The 19,751-nt window shown below is 32.0% G+C and overlaps 1 protein-coding gene across 17 annotated transcripts in view; it reads left to right on the forward strand.

Moving 5' to 3' along the window:
- The first annotated feature begins 1,192 nt into the window (after positions 1-1,192).
- The window catches only part of Tomosyn (syntaxin-binding protein tomosyn), a 170,650-nt gene continuing 152,091 nt past the window's right edge, over positions 1,193-19,751 (forward strand). For 11 of the 17 annotated variants that reach the window (XM_076305992.1, XM_076305995.1, XM_076305980.1 and 8 more), the window contains exons 1-2: positions 1,193-1,339; positions 1,699-1,796. In XM_076305992.1, the coding sequence (XP_076162107.1) occupies positions 1,216-1,339; positions 1,699-1,796 (222 nt within the window). In that variant the 5' untranslated portion in view covers positions 1,193-1,215. Of the gene's footprint in view, positions 1,797-19,751 lie in introns of all 17 variants that reach the window. The other 6 variants (XM_076305986.1, XM_076305987.1, XM_076305989.1 and 3 more) reach the window with 6 other exon arrangements.

Here is a 19,751-nt window from a genome sequence, read left to right on the forward strand (position 1 = left end):
TTATCCTTTCGTCTTCATAATTCGCTCTCACGTGCGTTGTACGACATCAATGCACAGAAGCATTATACGTTGAGCGTACCACGGAGTGACCAACTTGCCAAAATATATAAATTATAGAAGTGAGGTGTCATGAATTGCTTTGAGATAACATGTTCTGACAATAGATCATAATATATAAAGTACAAAGTAGGTTATTACTTTACAGATTAAACTATTATTAAATATATTCTATTGTTTTCAGAAGTAATTTTGATACATGTAACTTACAGATGACTGCTGGCATAAGTCGCAATGAAATAATTTTATGTTATGGAACAGGTAATTTCGTGTGGGTATTCTACTACCATCGTTAATTTCGTTTACATTACTGGGAATTCATAAGTATCAGAAAAGTTAACGCAATTGAAGAACTTTATAAAATATTAAAAATGCACAATTTATATTGTCGTTTTGCATATACTACATATATTTTATTGTCTGTTATATTTTAATTTATACTACGTGGTCTTAAATTTCAAAGTATTTTATTGTATGCTGCATATTCTAGTGTATTTTCCATATTCAGATATATTAAATATTAAACATATGTAACATTTTTGTATATGTTATTTAATTAAAATATTAAAATAGTTACATATATCGAAATTGATTCTAAAAATATAATAAGTTACATTTAATAAATAATAGTTTATTAAATAATATTTTACGCATAATGATCTATTGTTAGAACATTGTTATTTCATAGTGATTCGTGTGATATATCGCTTATAGGTTAAATATTTCGAAAGGTTTAAGTCGTTCCATGACGCAATGAACGGTATAATGTTTCTGCGCATTTAGTTGCGCAGCGCGCGCGAGAAAAGCTTATGACGAAAAAGGGTAACCCGAACATAGTGACTTTTTCCTCAATTGGTCAGGACTTATTTGATCTCATGTATCTATTCTCTTTTTTATACTATCTTTAAGATCCATTTTTACGTGACACAAAGTCACGACTTTTAATTTTGTGATATTCTTTTTCACGATATTTCTCGTCGTAAAAATGTAAATATCGCGTTGTTGTAACGTTTTGATCACAGATGTCACGTTAAAAGTTGCGACTTCGTGTCATATGAAAACGAACCTTTGTGGTCATAAGAACTAGGCATAAAAATCTGCCATAATGTTTTGTCACGATTGCGCACAGAGTACGTTCGCGGCCGTGCGGGAGTCCACATGAGCCTGTTGCCAGTTATTGATCCTGACACGGTTAAACAACACTGCATTGCCGTTAACTACGAAAATAATTCTAGTCACGAAGCGTTTGCAAAAACGCGCCGACAAACTATCACGGTAACGTGTGCGTTTTTACTTCTACAAAGTACTGCAATATCAGAATGTGCTGTGTCTCTTCGACGTCATCTTAATTCTGTCAAAATGTAGAAGAGGTCCTGTAAGACTGAAATATCGATAAGTGACATTTGTCATTGATACGCAAAGATGTCATCGGTAGTTTTCCGCGAAAAAAGGAACACGTAATTAGACCGTGGCATAATTTTTTGCTATTACAAAATTTATATGTACCTTTGTCAATTGAGTTCTTTAAAAACTTAGTATCTTGACTCCGAACTTTAGGAAGACTTGAATTTGTGTCGCTGCTGCACATGTGATCCTTTAGGTGTTATCTTCGGTCCGTAATGAAGAAGTTTACAATTAAAGGTGTGCTCGACGGGTTCCGATCATCGGTACCTCAGCCCGTCAAACCTGATCAGGAAATCGTCGAAAATTTACGGCCGGAACACTTTCAAGTAAAGAAGGTCAGTGATAATAAGTTCCTATCCACTCGTTTTAAATTACATGTGCCAATTTGTAACAATATAAAAAACGTATGTACACAGCAGAATTCTTTTCTAAGTTTATAGTTTCAACTTATAAGTGGAACGACTTAATTAAACTGCATTAGTACTATATTGTGAACTGCTTTATGATTAGACTTTTATAATTATCTTTTTATGAAAATAATATGTAAGTAGAGTTGCTAATGTTGTCATTAATTCATGATACTATAATGTTAGTATTGCCTTTAGAAACATGTACACATAATCAATATGTTATAGCAAACTACCATTAAAATTGTTATTTTTCATTTTAAAGTTGCTAGATGAACAGTAAATTTAACTTATCAGTAAATAATATTTGACATTATGTCTTATTACTGGATATAATTTCTATTTGTAGTTTCTATATTTGCATCTTTATTTTATTAGATTGAAAGTACAATAAACAGTAATAAGTTTAAAAATATGTTAATAGGCATAAAATCTTAATAAGCATAATATTCATTTAACTAATTTTCAAATTAAAAAATAATTTTTTTGCAAATTGTAAATTGAAAAAAAAATGATTTGGCATAATGTAATATTGTTAAAATATAAATTATATATTTACTTTATATAAAAGCTTTCTTATTTATAATTTTTACAATACAAATAACAGAAAAAAATTTATAATAAAGTTATATTATAATGGCAAATTATGTACAACTGGTTTCTAGCGTAGAAAAGAAATATATCTCATATTTTATCAATTTAATTTTTCATATGTTAAACTCATGATATGTGTGAATATTGTGTAATATGATACTAACATAACTTTATTCTTAATTTATAAATTATAAATATTTTTAATAATATGTTATATCATATAATTGTAGTAGGAGACAATTACGCGAGACTAAGAGGTTATTTAGCAGTGTAAAGTATCTTCGTTGACATTGTTGCTACTATTATAATCTCATGAATCCAAGAATATAAAAAATATAAATCAATTCATAAATATAAGCTAAGGAAGGAATTATTATTTTTGATTAAAGAATTTTAAGAAAATAATTGTGAAATATGGGACATTTATTTTTAGTTATTGTTAAGTGGTTCAATATTTTTAAAATAGTTTACATACAAGCTATATAATTTATTCTAAAATCTGGTTCAGTCAATAAAGTATTGTCAAAAAAAGACTTTATTTAACAATATTTAGGCAAGTTCAAATATTTTATTGAATTTTTAAAGATAATAACTGTAAAACAGTTGAGTAAGTATGTGATGAAACTGAAGTTAAAATTAGTATTAAAATAAGTGTCCAAGTAGTATGAATAAGATAAAACAAACTTAATTTGATAGGCTACTGAGCTTGAAAAAGTTACTTATTGCTAAACATAATAAAAACATTTATTTGAAATTTGTTAAAGCTAAGTAAGTTATCGGACCTTGGTAGGCTGGTCAAAAGTCATTTTTACAGATGAGTTTGAGTTTAATAAATGAAGTTTCACTGGAAAAACTTATACTCGATAGTATCTTAAAAAATAACTTTCTTCAAAATATGTAAATTCAATTATGAAAAGTTGAAATGGATCTACAAATGTTTGTTTGTAATGATACTATAAAGTGTTGATCCTATTGATGGAATTATGGATTAATATTTATATGTATGTAAAATGAAATTTGGCTTCATTTATAAGTAATAAAATACCAGAGATTTGATATTTTATCCAAATTTGCAATGATATTCAACGTGTTTGGTTTACAAGATAAAATAATTTTTAAGCAAGCAAGGTATAAGGATTCCCAAAATGGTTTCTATTCAGACAAATTAATATGGAGAAATTTTTTAAGTGTAGTAAATTCAAATTTTAACAAATAACGAAAGATAGGCTAATATTCTGGTCAAGTGCTATTATTGTTTAATTGATTCTGCGTCAATTGTCCGTGTCCTAGATCTTTGTATAGGAGTTGGTTGTTAGAAATAGTTTTTTCTATCTTTGGTTATATTATTTATTTTAAATGTAATCTGAATTAATAATATTAATTTAATTTGATTTTCACCCTTGGATTGCAAACTGCGTACGGGATACTTGCATGTACGACGGCACAAATTTTATCTAGAATAAAATTACTTGTTAGAAATTGCTAAAATATATTTAATAATTGTTTGCCGCTACAATCGTTCGCTGTTTGAAACGCTCGCTATTTTTCGTTTGACTCTCTAATCTTCGTAGGTCGTTTCACTCTTTTCCAATGGCTTGGTCCATCTAAACAATTCCTTCCAGATGACTCTCTTTAAGTGTTGTCACACTATAACTTTCCTTCATCCAAAAGGAGGTCTGCCACGAAGATATGCCATTCCTGTAGTACTGTGCCCCAGAGCAAGGGATTACCCAAATCTATTTACATCTGTTTGCATTTCAAAAAAAAGTAAATACATCACATTTGTATTAAACAATAACTTAAAAGCTCACTTACGATCGAAGATTACGGGTTTATCCACTGGTTTAATCGATTATCTTTTTTATGAAAAAGATTCGCAAGAAAGACAGTTGACCAAAATCGCTGGTAAACTAGCACTAAACTTCTATTCATCAAGTTTAAGGTTTTAAAATTATTAAGTAGAACGGTATTCTTTTATATCTTTGTTTAATTTTTAGAATTTCTTTCATTTTAAGGGTTTTTTCGTAATATACGATATGAGGATGTGTTGGTATGTATGTTAAGGCTGTAATTTAGTATAGACACGGAAAGTGTAGGTCATGTTTAAAATTTTATGGAATAAAAACTATTTATGATAAAAATTTTAAGTATTTCTAATGTATGAATTTTTCAATCGAGTGATTGGAGGTGCAAATGATGAATGCTTGGGATAGTGCCATATAGGATCGAGAGGGTATTTATGTATGGTTATCAGTTGCGAGAGAAGTGGGAAAGAGGCAATGAGTTCTAAGGCCTCTTTCGGACGAGCTCGTATAAGCGAGCCGAGGTAACTAAAGTACGAGTCAAATCTATTGTCTGTTCAGGGACTTTGAGGGGTAAATCCATCGTACCTCAGTTGCACACCCCTTGTCTCTTTGCCTCGCGTTCTCTACTAGATCATTATGTTCATTTGTTTCTTTTAAAGAGCATCTTTGATTATAGAACGTATCTTTTAAACTTTTATTATAATTTCTTTTTAAGTAAAATCTATATAACATTTTCACCGCCGATATTTTGCACACACATCTATTCGTTTCAATAACATTCACAAATTTAATGAAAAGAAAATCAAAATTGATGGCAGCGTGATTCCTCGAACGCAAGTCGCTGAAATAAAGAACTAAAGAAATTGTTAAGTAGTACTATATAAGTTTAGGTATCGCAGCTAGCGAAATGAAAGACTAAAAATCAATAATTGAAAAAATGAGGATACTTCAAAGTTTGACTACTGACATTTTTAATGTCTTTTCGTACCACGTTCGCAGACTAAAAGAATTAGGATTCCATTTCTTACTCAAGAAAGTTTTGTTTTTTGCTGTATGAGCAATCCTGGCTTTCTTGAACGGTTGATACGATTTTTGTTTTTAAATATTTTTGAACAATAATTATACCTATTTTTCGAACAATAATTATACCTGTTTTTTTGAATATTGCCCAATAATTATACCTATCTCGGACAATTAAGGCAATGAGAAGACAGTTGAAGACAGTTCGGGGGCATATTCTGATAAGTCTAAACGTGGTCGTCTTTGTCACAGAAGATAGTCGAGACCTGCTGTGCCGCGGCACCTCAAAAGAGGATGGTCTTAGTTGGCGGAGAAGTGTTGCTGAGCGGACAATAGATTTGACTTTTACTTTAATAAGGAAGATTTGATGTTGAACCGAGTCTGCTTTTCAGACAAGCGTGAGAGTCTGCTTTTCAGCTCTATGCGAACAATGCATGCTCTATCGGAGAAGGCTCGCGCGGTTCCGTCTGTAAAATCATCTTCATACACACGATATTCGTCCAATTCCAAATAACGAATGTGTAGCTCTGGGTTAGGTGTACGATGTATGTACGAATGCATAAAGTATAACATGATCGACAATCGAAAGTTAGTTGCGGTGAATCAAGTTGAGAAACGAATCGAGGGTCAGTCTGTTTTGGTGAGAATCAGTGTGTTGACCTGTGAGTTAAAGTTATACTTAGCGGGAAATTGACTTGCAAGGTCGTGTGTTATTTTATCGTGTAGTCCCTACTATGTTTTCATCGTTTACCCTCTGCATCCTTATTGTCGTTATACATATCTTAACAAAAATGTATTTACGTACATTTTTCTAGATTAAAATGTGTAACAATTTTAAGGATATAATTTGTTGCTCGCGCATACTTTCCCAGAAAGGAGTACCCGTTTCACTGATATGATTTCGAATATTCTCAATGGCTTGAAACGAAAAAAATACTACAGAATTATTAATTTGTATAGACGCATTAATATGACTGTGGTCTGAACTGGAAAAAAGAAAAAATATAAAAAATATGCTAAATAGCGGTGTCTTAAAGATGTATTAATGTCTTTGTGAAAATGTTCCACTTTGATGTTAAAAAAAATCAATTAATTTAAAAACATCGCGTTATTTGCAATTTGCGCGAAAAAGAGACATACGTTACACTTTACATGTGCACAAAATTTCGCGTCGTTCATCTTCTAGTTAAATCATATCAATTGACAAAAAAAAATTTTCGAGCAAGACGTTCAACTCTTTAAAAGAATTTCTATAATGCTTATTTTGAAGTCCTGCGTATTTTGTCTGTTGATTTTGTATGTCTACGCGCATGAAACTCTTAACCCCTTTAAGAGATACACAGGTTGAGTTCTTACTGAATTGATAAGTTTTTAATCTTGTTTATTACAGTGCTCATAACCGCCATAAAATGTTGTAACGAGGTACAGTAAAAGTTTTGTAATTGCAAGAAATGATTTACGCCATAAGTGTTTTGTTATTCATTTCCACCACTAAGGATTCCTTTTGATGCATGCCGAAGTTCGGTCGCCAGGCAATGGTAACCTGACCCGAGTTCGAATATTGTTGATACAATACTAATGCAACAATGAAGCATCTTTACTTTTCTTTCCTTTGAAATGAAGTTTTTTATTAACGTATCTGTGAGGTTTTTTAAAATAAAAATTATATCAAACACGATATTATTTAGATTAAATTAATTTATTTCTATTAATCCTTTGACCATGACGCGACGCGGCAACGGATGATCATAGTCCCTGGTCGATCAGTCGATCGTGTGCGGTAAACGATATTTAATGAATTATTAAGCAAGTAAATATAATCTAAATTTTAACGTGTTTGGTTTCATTTTAATCAGAAAATCCTTACAAACACGGCGGTAGAAATATCATTCAAGAGAAACCAAAGATGATAAAATTTCATCGTATTGGTATTGTCTCACGGATACGTTTCTTTTTTCACTTCGAATCTCGGACCTCTTTCTCTTTTGCTTGTCCTTTTTTACGTTCGGCACAAAGGCGAACTTCGAAGGACAGTTTGAACCCTATTTGGTCTAAAAATCAACACTTTCGTTGGGTAAGTGCCCGGCTTTGGTTCCGATTTTCATGCAGTTATCCAACTTTTACTGTATTTCCATCATTAACCCTTTCGCTAGAACGCTCCCGCTGAACGAGGCATCGCGCCAAAAGTGGGCAAATCGCGCGCGAACAGTCCTCAACGTTTAAGTTTACGTTTTATGCTTAAAAAAGTTTTCCACAATGATTTTTGAAAAAAAAAAAAAAAAGAACTTTCCTTTAAACAATATATTTATAATTTTCTAAACTTATTTTAATTAAACATTGAACAACTGCAAGTTCAAAGGATTAAAAGTAAACGTGGCAATATCTACAGCTATTTAATAATATTACTTGAAAGCGTTTTCAATACTATTTTCTACAGAAGTGAGTTACAACTTTTATTATTGTTTAAATCATAAGCACCGATGCATCGCTCAAGTATATAGTTCTTTTCTCGAAAAATCTTGAAAAATAGGTTTGCATATATATGCTAAAATTATACTTTATTTTTTTTTTAGTATAAACTTGCTACTTTGATCATTAGTAAGATCATAATATGAATTCAAGTAGTCAATAAAGTTATTTGTAAATTTAAACCACCATCTCTACATAGGAAACTAAAAAGCAGGGTTCATTGTCGTTTAACCTACTATAATATATTGTAACCATGTTTGTCATACTTTGTACAATACACATATGTATATAGTCCAATTTTAAAATTAAAATTCTCTGGGGATAAGATCTTTCACGGTCAGATATATTTTCCGAAAATGAGTTTCCGGATGCAAATACTTTTGAAAATTTCTACTTAAAGAAAGGAATTTAAAAAAAAAAACGACAATTTTTTTAGCCAAATGTAGTGGTAACTCTTTAAGGGGATATAGAGTAACCTCTCTTTAAGTGTCGCTGACTCGGGATCGTGCCGTGGCCCTTAGAGTGGGCCCTCAGAGAAGGTACGTGAACTTTGATCGCTCTTATCTCCTCTTGAAGTAAAGCTCGCTCGACTGTATTTACATTAGAGAAGAGATTCTGAAGTATTGTAGTAAGAGCAACTGAGAAACGATCAGAACAAGTAGGAAATTGACAACAAGTGAGAAATGTATAAATGAATAGGCAACGGTCATAGCGAGTGAGAAATTGCCAAAGTGAGTAGGAAATAATATGTTGTTCAATAAATTTTATCGAACAACAAAACTTATTGAACAATCTAGTAGTAAAAGTCATTTGATCGTCAGGTATCTTCCTTGTTTTTTGTCAGTTATGTATTACTTGTCTAATTTAAAATCATGTTGATTTTAAGAGTTTCACGGGTCCGTTCAAAGCAGTTTTATAAGGATAATCTAAAAAATATAAAACTTTCACCTTATCGGTAACTCATTAGTAACGTGAGACATCGTCGGTCGCGTGTTAGAGATGACGCAGAGGCATGATTCGAGGCAGTAGTTTCGAGAAGTGTCTGGGATAACTGCGCCAACCTTTCAGAGGAAATTATCGCGACTCTTACAGAGGATTTACTGCACTGCAGTTAAGGGAGGGCATTCACGAAAATTAACATTTTTGGCGTGAAATTGAACGGTGCAAAAAGAAATTTTTTTAATCATGAATACTGACAGCACAGTATCGTCATGATAGATGTGAAACCGTGGTCCACGATAAATGTGAAAAGTTTATTTCCAGTATGGGGGAGTTCTCCCTTGGAACAAGTCAAACGATTAATGTGACGCTTCACATTAATCATTCTTTCTCTTTCGTTTCTGTTTCCTGTCCTTTTTCGTGGCCGTCGCTGCCGACGAAATGTCGACAGAGATGTAGTTTCATGGATGGTTCTTTATAAATGTGAATTTTGATTCTAAGGCTTTCGGATTTATCGAGAAAATAGTGTACTGTCCAGGATGTGTGTACAGTGTATGTAGGATAAATTTGATCAATACGCACTTGTATAGAAACCAGAAAATTCGTACACTTGTGTTTGAACAATGTAATTAACTTTATATGTTCATAAAAACAATACGTATATAGATACGCGCGCGCTTGGCGCGTGCCATTTGAATTTGTCACAAGATCGTCCGAAATAAAGAAATGAAAGGAATTATTAAAACTTATCTCAATGGCTATGGCCTTATTTATTGTTCTTGCTGAAAAATGATTTGGCGACTATTGATACATATTTAAACAAGATATCGAGAAACGTATTTTCTATGAAAAAAAAAACAGTATTTCAAAATTAATCTTTGTAGATAGGACCGAAATGTGTTTCATTATGAATTAAATTTTGCAAAAAATGTTGCAAAACATGCTGGTTACGAAAAAATAACATTTAAAGAATTGCAGGTTGTTTCATTTAAGTTCAGTTTTATTTCTAAATAAACCGTTTTTCCTAAAATTTTGATTAATAAAAGAATACATATTCTAATTTCTAGCTTCATTTGTAAAAAGTACATATTAAGATTGTAACATTGAAATATCAGTTGGTATTAAAACAATGTCAAGGTTAGAGCAGTTTCATGAGCTGCAAAACCTATTCTTGAATATGATTGGATAGTAAATGAGAAACTTTGGTTGTTAGTTTGGGAGTACATAATTTTCAAATGATTTTCTCCACTGTTCGAATAAACTTGTGCAATTATTTACTTGGAAATAGTTTTGAATTATTTCCATATGTTGATCTTCGGTAAATGTATTATTTATAATTCTCATTTTCTTAGCTCTCTAGTTTGAAACTCAATAATTTTGTTTATGGAACATTAATTTAACAATGAAATACAGTAAATTGTACAGATTTTAAATAATATAACGTTTTATTAAGATTTAAGCATCTTATTGCAAATTCTATAATAAAATTCTTATCGAATACAGAAATCGCCGAGAAGAAAAAGGGTTCTTATACACAATAGCTGCCATCTATCGATAAATCAAATTTAAAATAATAGAACGATGTGTAAGTGCTTTTGTTTCTAAATTTAGATCACATTTCGTTTCGTTTTATTCTCTCCGTGGTAGTAAAATAGTGTGCATTGTTAAAATGTCTATTAAAAAGCAAAGAAATGATGTTAGAAGGAAGGAATATTATAATTAGTTTTTATGAAAATGAAAATTTTTTTAGAAAAATTGCTGAACTGGTAGCGAAAAGTCATGCTACCATCTAATATATTGTAAATAAACACAAGAAACAGGGTACGGTAGAAAATAATCGTCGTTCTTGAAGGCTGGCGAAACTAAATGAAAAAGACGACAGGTTTATTGTACAAAAAGTAAAGGTAGATCCGTTCAAAAGTGCTCTTATAATTGCAACAGAATTAGAACTAGCTAATGAAAAATATCTTTATTTAAAAACAATACCTATTCAACTCAAAGAAGCTAGATAACTTTCACGGATTGCAAGGAAAAAGTTATTAATAAGGTAGGCGGACAAAGAAGGCTTGAATTCGCAAAAAGAAAAAATAAACGAGCCATTAGATTTTTGGAAAATTGTCAGTTTTTCGGACGTAAGCGAGTTCAGCCTTTAGTGATCAGAACGTTTAGTATGGTGAGCAAATGGGAAAGTTTTGATTTCGAAAAATACAAGGGTCATTGCGTGTGTTGTTTGGACAATTTGCAGTTTATTGATAAAGTAATGGACAGATATGTATATTTAAATATTTTAAAATTGAATTTAAAACTAAGTGTTAAAGAATTTGGGACATCAGATTGTTACTATTTTCAACGAAATAATCTTACATATAAATCTCATTTAATTAGAGAGTGGCTATTATGTAACACATCGCATGCCCTGGAAATACCTCCGCAGTCTCCAGATATCAACATAATGGAGTATATTTGGGGAGAATTAAAATTTCGTGCACGAAAATACATAGTTTCTAACGTAAATTACTTAAAAAATGTGTTACGAGAGGAATGAATGAAAATCGATGGCAACGTAATAAATACTTTAATTGTACAAAAGAGATTATTCTACAAAATTCTAATTCATTTGTTAATTTGTTATTTTGTTCATTTATTAACAAAAGAATCTATTGTATAGGTAGATTTTTTGAAATAAATTTACCTTTAAGAATCCTTAGCAAATACTATCGCACTTTCGTTTTTAAATAACTTTTTAGAGGCTCCCTCTTTAGCTTCGCTATAATTATGTTAGTCCAATGGTAACAAGTAATAGTTAATTCTTGGTAATAGCAAATGGGTAAATCGAAAACATGTAAGCGTGAATGAATTTACTTTTAGAACTCCTATTTAAAAAAATACTTAATAAATGAATTTGTAGGTATTGTTAAAATTATTGCACTTTTTATTAATCTTTTCTTTTTAACAAGCTCTTTTAACTTTACTCTTTCCTTAATCTCCTTATTATTATTAGCTGATACTAACAAAATCAAGGAGGTGGCAAGTCTGATGATTATACGAGAGTATATATATGTACTTTGCTTCTAATGTCTATATTTTCGACATTTTTGAAAAAATTTTTGCTCCAAATTTTATGAAAACGTTTTTAATATATCAAATTTTAAAGATATGTAAAAAAAGGAAAATCGATTATTTTTGGTACATCTACGTGTACAGGAATGTGAACGCACCTATGATATTTTAATAAAAATAATTTTTTATTCGATATTTGCATCTAAAATATAAGAAAAACAAAATACTTAGTATTATCTATAATCTTCTGGTTTTTCAAAACAAATTTATCATTTGTGATATTATTATTATTTTGCTTCATACAATTTTTTTTCGCGTAGTCGGTTTTGCACTGCATTAAGATTTTCGAGATTAGGAACTGTGAACACAGATTTTATAAACAACTTGGTAGTTCATTACGGTCAATGCCATGACCAGGAGTACAATGGGTGTTAATTTATCGTTGTTCGTGCAATAAGACGCGTCAATATAACGTCATGAAGCCATTATCTAAAGTTATAAAGGATAATATAATTTTTCAACTAAAATCGGCTTTATCAACGCGAGTAATTGCTAGAAAATTTGCCGTTAGTCAAGGAGTTGTATATAAAATATGGAAAAGGTACTGTAATGAAGTCCCTGTGTCTTTTGAAGGCCGTTCAAAATTATTATCTTGTCAGGAAAAGAGAAGATTGACAAGATACATTACTTCAGAAATTGCAACGTTGGTCTCAATAGCTACAAAGCTATTAGAAAGTGATGTTGAAAAGAAAATTAGTGAATGGACGGCTCGAAGAACTCTTAAAAGAAGCCAATTTTACAGCAATTGAGAAGGAAAAATACTGCTCTATCAAAAAAGAATGTCAAGGCCTGTTCGAGTTTTGCAAAAAAATATTTAAGCTGGAATATCGAGCGATGGAAAAAAGTAATTTTTTTCGACGAATCTAAAATCAATGGAATTTCAACGAGTGGATGTTTTTGGTGTTGGAAGAAACAAGATGAATTTATTTTATCACGTCGTGTGAAGCAAACAATTAAATTTGCTGGTGGTTCACTTATGGTGTGGGGGTACATTGCAGGGTACGGTGTAGGTTCGCTATATCGAATAGAAGATACGGTGTATCAGTATACGTATAAGGATGTTTAAACAAAAAATTTACCGGAAACAATTAAAAATTGTTGTATACACACACATTGCGTGTTGTATTCCAACGTGACAACGCTCTTGGGCATTGTGCAAAGAGCGTAAAGAGTTGGCTGCAAACTCAACCATTTCAAACCATAGAATGGCTTGCTCAAAGCTCAGACGTAAACCTAATTAAAAATGCTGGGTATACTTAAAAATGAAGTTAGGAAATAAATATAGTGCTCCCCCAACAACGACAAATGATTTGTGGCAAAGAGTGTAGGCACATTCTATTACACCAGAGTATCGCGAAAATGTAGTATTAAGTATGCTTAAACGTATTCAAACAATTATCGAGATTAAAGGTTTATGGATGAAATATTAACCCTTTGCACTCGAGGGCTCCGGAGCGGAGCCATTTAAAATTTGTCTTCAAACTCGAGGGCTCCGCTACGGAGACAATGGAAATAATTTTCAGTTTTTAACATGAGAACAAAAACAAATCGTAAAAATTAGTTATAGGATATTTCGCTGTTGGTGACAAATGACGGTCGCGGCTCGCAGATTGTTATGCTCTCGATAACAGCACACAATCGCGGTTTGAGCAACATTCCGCATTCCGCACTTGGATGCAAGTGAGTTAAGTCGTGTTATTCAGCAGTAGAGTGTATATCAGATTCTAGTTTATCTGTTGTTTTTATATTTTGAATTCATATTTATATCCCCGATATGGCAAATAAAAGAAAAATTTGTGAAAATTATAGTGATATTGAAAGTAGTAGCGACGAATTAGAATTTGAAGTTCATGGTGAACATTACAGAAATAACATAGACGCTCTTGGCCGTGATGAAGCAGACAATATTGAACTAAGCCATGAATCCGATTCTAATGATAGTGATATATTTCCTGCAGTACGACGACACATACCGAGAATTGAAAGTGATATTGAGGGATTTGAAAGTGATACAGAAGGAAATGTAGAAGACACAACAGATTCAACTGGAAATGACGAATGGATGGATGTTTCGGAAGTGGATAATATTCCATCTCCTATGGATTTCGATATTTCACCTCGAATTGCCGGACCACAAATTTCCAACGATATAAAAGAACCGTTCGATTTTTTTCAATTATATTTTACGGATACATTGATTGATTCCATAATAAAAGAGACAAATGATTACGCAAATTCAAGACTGCGTGGAAGGCAATTGTCAAGGAGATCAATATGGAATACATGGAGTGATGTTAATCGGAAAGAATTTCTGGCCTTCATCGGAGTGATCTTGAATATGGGAACCATGCCGGTTGCAAATCTCCAGGAATATTGGTGTACCAAGTTCACCAGTAAAATTCCATTCTTTTCAGACGTATTTACCCGAGATAGATTCCAGCAAATATTTTGGATGCTTCATTTACACAAAAATGCACCAGTAGGCAGAAATACGTGCTTAAGGACTCGCATTCAAAAAGCTAATAACTTTTTACAATACATCAACTCAAAATTTTCCGAACATTTTATACCGTATCAGTCGATTTGCGTTGATGAATCCGTTATAAAATTTAAGGGGAAAATATGTTTTATGACATATAATCCAGCTAAACCCACTAAATGGGGAATTAGAATTTACGTTCTGGCCGACTCAACTACCGGTTATGTTTATTCGGTTTTGCCTTATTACGGCAGTATTACTTCTGAAAATCTCATAAGACCTGATCTGCCTGTCAGTTCCAGAATTCCTTTAGACCTGTACAGAAAACTATTGGACAATGTTCCTAATGCTAAAGGTTATCGTATGTATACCGACAGGTATTATACAAGCATACCCCTTGCTGAAGAACTGCTAAAAATGAATTGTTTCCTCACCGGCACAATCAAAACAAATAGGAAATATTTACCAACGACAATAAAAAAACCGCAATTTGTAAGAGACAGGAAAACAGTGGCTTACAGAAAAGGCAAAACCCTAGTTCTCGCATGGAAGGACAAAAGGATTGTCACTTTGTTAAGTACTCGTAATGAAGCGGGTTTGACATCGGTTGATAGAAGAGTACGTGGTGGTGAATTGGTCAGAATACAAAAACCTAAAATTGTTATCGATTACACAAAAAATATGCGTGGAGTAGATCGGGCCGACCAATATGCTGCAACATATTGTTTTCTGAGAAAATCCCTGAAATGGTGGAGAAAACTATTTTTTTGGGGGATGGAAATGTGTACAGTAAATGCATATATATTGTACACTTCTGTTAAAAAAATAAATAATGAAAAACCAATGACACACTTGAAGTTTGTAAAATTGTTGGTGGACCAATTGATTGGGAATTTCCGACAAAACAGCACATCTCGAGAATACAGTTACACACCAAATACGGAGGCCAGACTCAACAACCACCTACATATTATACGTTCTGGAACCAAGAAAGATTGTGTAGTGTGTTCGAATAGAAAAATTCCAGGCGAAAGACGGCAGACCCATTATTTTTGTGATACCTGTCTAGAGAAGCCAAGATTACATATTGGCAATTGCTTCGAGAGGTATCACACTTTGGAAGATTACAAAATGTAATAATTTTATAATTTTTTTTATATATCCTAACATTTGTATCCATAAACAATTAAAAAAATAATAACATACAACGATGACTTTTCTTTCAATGCGTATATCATGAACTTACATGTGAATATGATCTTTTCACTCAAATGGCTTCGAGTTGCTGGTAATATGACTCAAAAAAAACTTCGAGTGCAAAGGGTTAAGAGTACCAAAATTTGAAATGTTTACTCAAAATTAGCTGCAGTGCAAAACCGACTACACGATAAAAAATTATACGAAGCGAAATAATAATATCATAAATGTTAAATTTGTTTTGATAAGCCAGAAGATTCTAGATAGTACTGAGTATTTTGTTTCTTTTGTATTCTATATGTAAATATTGAATACAAAATTAGTTTTATTAAAATGTCGTATGTGTATTCAGTTATCCGTTCTCAAAGTTTATTTTTTTGAGTTAATTTAGAATTTAAGAATAAATATTGAAACTACTTATCATTGGTTAAATATTCCTGCACCATATAATAATCCTTCTTCAGTTCAAAAGCAACTTCTATTTTGTTTCTTTCTTTTTTGCGAGCAGTATTGGCCTTCTTCGAATAACTCGTGTTTCTCTTTAATTTTGAGCGTGGAGACCAATACCAACACCCATTACTTCCGTAACAACTAGAAAAGGATGGCACTTTTTGTGTAATACAATTATTGATATCTAGGCTGAAATCTTCAGTACATTCCTTTAATAAAACGTGTGTTTTGGTACCAGCTGCTATATACATTTATTAAAACTTTTATCATTGTACTGGGTATTCTTATCTAAACAACGTGATAAAAGTTCATTGGTAGTCAAATTTTCATACGTTGGTTTTATAATTTCGTGTATTTTTTTCGTTGGTCGCTTCGATTTGTAAATGTTTACATCAACTTACATCGCAATAATGATGTTGCAACCCAAAAGTAGCATGCCCAAATTTCATTTATAGGGTGAAAATGTCCCTGGGTAAATAAATTATAATACGTGGCAATATCGCGCATTAGTTTGTTTTGTCTTTATATGTTCCTCTTTTTCCAATTGTTTCTTTACTTTTCCCAACTACGTTACAGTTTTTTTTTTTTTTTTGCTTCTTTCAATTTTTTGTACAAGAGAGAAACAAATATTTTGTTACGAGTAGCACAGATGAATTCTGAACTTTCGGATCAGTGAAAATCCGTTGAAAAAGTTTCCGCAACAATGACCTTGACCGACTTTTTCAAGGTCTTTTTTTCTTTTAATCGCAACGTATTCTATTTGTCACAAAGATTAAACTTGTCAAAGAAGTCATATGTCCCACATCAATCATTTCGTTAGAAATTAACGTCGAAGTATCATTGTTGAAGTATTATAGACGTTGAATTTAAAACCAAAGTACTGCATACGTAAATGTATTGTTGAATGTAATCATAGTCGTACCGTAACCAGAAATCGGACGATCTCCATTATCATGATTCTACTTGCCATACAATTCGTGTTTAGTGTTTGGTTTCACTATGTTTTAAGTGCGATTGCAATGGTGCGAAAATATATAGTTAAAGGGTTTGAGTTATCGTAAAAATCAAAAAGAAAGCCCGAAGAATGCTCAACAGCATCAAACTCGACGATGAGGTTTGTTATGGTTAGATTAGACTGGAAACTAAAAGCAAACGGAATAGTATCGATTAATATTGATCTATCTGTTTATTGTATTAATCGAGGGATAGAATTAATCATCGTTGCAGTTTAGACAAATTATTCGTACGGGACGCGAAACTAGATCGTAAAATATGAAAAGTATCTCGAAGCATTATTCAACCGGAACGATATTGGAGAGGCAAAATGCTAAGGGGGTCATTATGCTACAGGAATGTAATGTCACATTCCGAAAGGAATGTCGGAGTCAAAGTTACAGAATTGCAACAAGCCAACGAACGGGGAACATGGGAAGTTCTCATATTGTGTGTCACAATTGCATGAAATACATCGACATTATTTCGTGACACGTAATGTTGGAATACGTACCGACGAAGCACACGCTGACAAAGCCTTTAGCGGCCCCTAAATATCGTAAATACCAGGAACTGCTCGGAACTTTGGGTCAACGATGACCAAACGCTAGGAGTGTGCGATTGCTCGAAATTGGAGTACTCGAGATCCGAATTGTCGATTCGAGTCGGAAAAATTCGGACGATCTCGGGCGATTACACGAGATATTTGAACTTTTGAGTACGTTTAGACCGATTCGAAAGAGGAAGTAGAAGAGATATTACGATCTTAAGATTTCAATAAAATTATTTCATAGCTATTTAATAATTCATTACGTACTTATACAATCAACATTTACGTAAAGTCCAATTCAGGATATAAATATTTAGTAATATAAATACGAAATAGAAAATACTTTCTAAATACAAATCGAGAAAGACACAAATTTAGGTACGGTAGTATGGTTTGTTCCAGTCGTAAGTTTTCATATTGTACAAAATTATCACTCGTATATTGATACTAGTTTATTTTGAAATTATCTTAAAAATTTTAATCCCCTTGCAAAACCACGAAAGACACGTTCCATATTTTCTTTTAAATTAGTTGTTTTACTTTTTTAAAGAATTCATGTTTTCAAAGAAATTATTTTCTGTCAAATAATTATTTTTTCAAAAAAAAAAAAAAAAAAAAAAAAAAAAAAAAATAAAAAAATAAATAAAATAGTGTTCTGAAAATTATATTTAAAAAACTTGTAATAGCAAATAATAATTGAAGGTAAAGAAAATTGATTTGTGAAATATAGATGGACAATATTTATTCTGTCGTAGTACTATATACGTACATAATTGATATTTTTTCGAGTTTTTTAAATGTGTTTTATAAACACATCGAAAACATGCATCGCATCTGATGCTAAACTTGTCGTTTGAGTAGTATGAAATTTTCATTTTCGAATCGAGTAGCATGTTGTTCTATATTCCGAACATATAATTTAATACTCAATGTCTCAAAAAAGGTTTTTCTTTTTTTTTTCGTAGCTAAATGGCTTTTCCAGATAAGATCTGCTCTGAGTCATATAACGAGCGCATTATAAACTGCAATGTCTAAATAATTTAGAAACAGAGACAATGGCTAAAGCCTTGTATATCTTTGGCTTTCTCATAATAATTTGTCAAGTATGTATATCTACACTGCTTTTACAGAATTATAGTATGAGATTATTTCGAGTTTATAATTATTCTCTAATTTTGAAATATCATGTTTGTAATGCGAAGTTGGTAGTGTAATCCATTTTCGGAGTTTACGAATGCACGATACGAGTGAAGTTGGAAGTTTGCATTGAGGATTTATATTTTTTGCAGAAAATCGCTGTCGGTAATTGCTATACTGTGCGTCAGTCCCCAAACAAAAGCAAAATCCTATCTCCCTGAAATTTGGAGTATGTTGTGGAAAGGGGGAAAAGAAGAGGGGAGGGGGAACATTGCTGTGGCATCAGGTTCTACCACAATGTATTACACATAAATGCATGATCTGGCTCGCACAGTTAAGGATGTTCTATTACCGTCAAGATATCGATATTTTTACTCATTACTTATATCGAAAGAAAGTATCGATATCTATTCAATATCGAAATAAAAGTAATAGGTACCTACTCGTATCGAATTAAAATTAACATACAGTACTGTTCGATTAAAATATTTTATTAATATAAATTTATATTAATCAGAGAATGATTCTTCCGAAATATTTCTCGGTAGCAATAATTTTTCTAAATGTTTCCCTGTACGTCGATTTTTTGTCTCGGTGATTGTTGCCACCGCTTTTGAAAATAATCTTTCATAAGAGATTGACGAAACAACAACCACCAAGAATATTCGTGAGAACACACTCAAAATTGAGTGTACGCACGGTGTAGAAATCTTATTTGTTCGATAAACATAAGACAAACAATTTTTTCACGAATCAATTTTTGTTATATGCAAAATACATTTTATAAAAATTATTTACCCTTTTGCCGATAATCAATCATTTTGAATCTTTCTTAACGAACGTATCGATGCAACTGATATCTTGAGCAGATTCTTTTTCAATTCTCGAACGATTGAGAAACTTTCTATATAGTTTGCTATATGGTCAGCAGCACCTGCGTCGATGTACCATTTTGTACTGGTTGAATTGCTGCGCATCATAGATCACAATACTGATGCCTGAAACGCTATGTATTGTCCTCTTTCCGAGTGGTCCAGATTAATTTGATTTATCTGTGTGATGGCTGCATTGATTTCTACTGTCCTGGTTTTCCACAGTTATGACATTTGAACTGCGTCGTCTCTAGAGAA

Source organism: Ptiloglossa arizonensis, chromosome 3, assembly GCF_051014685.1.
Source record: "Ptiloglossa arizonensis isolate GNS036 chromosome 3, iyPtiAriz1_principal, whole genome shotgun sequence".
Taxonomy (NCBI): domain Eukaryota; kingdom Metazoa; phylum Arthropoda; class Insecta; order Hymenoptera; family Colletidae; genus Ptiloglossa; species Ptiloglossa arizonensis.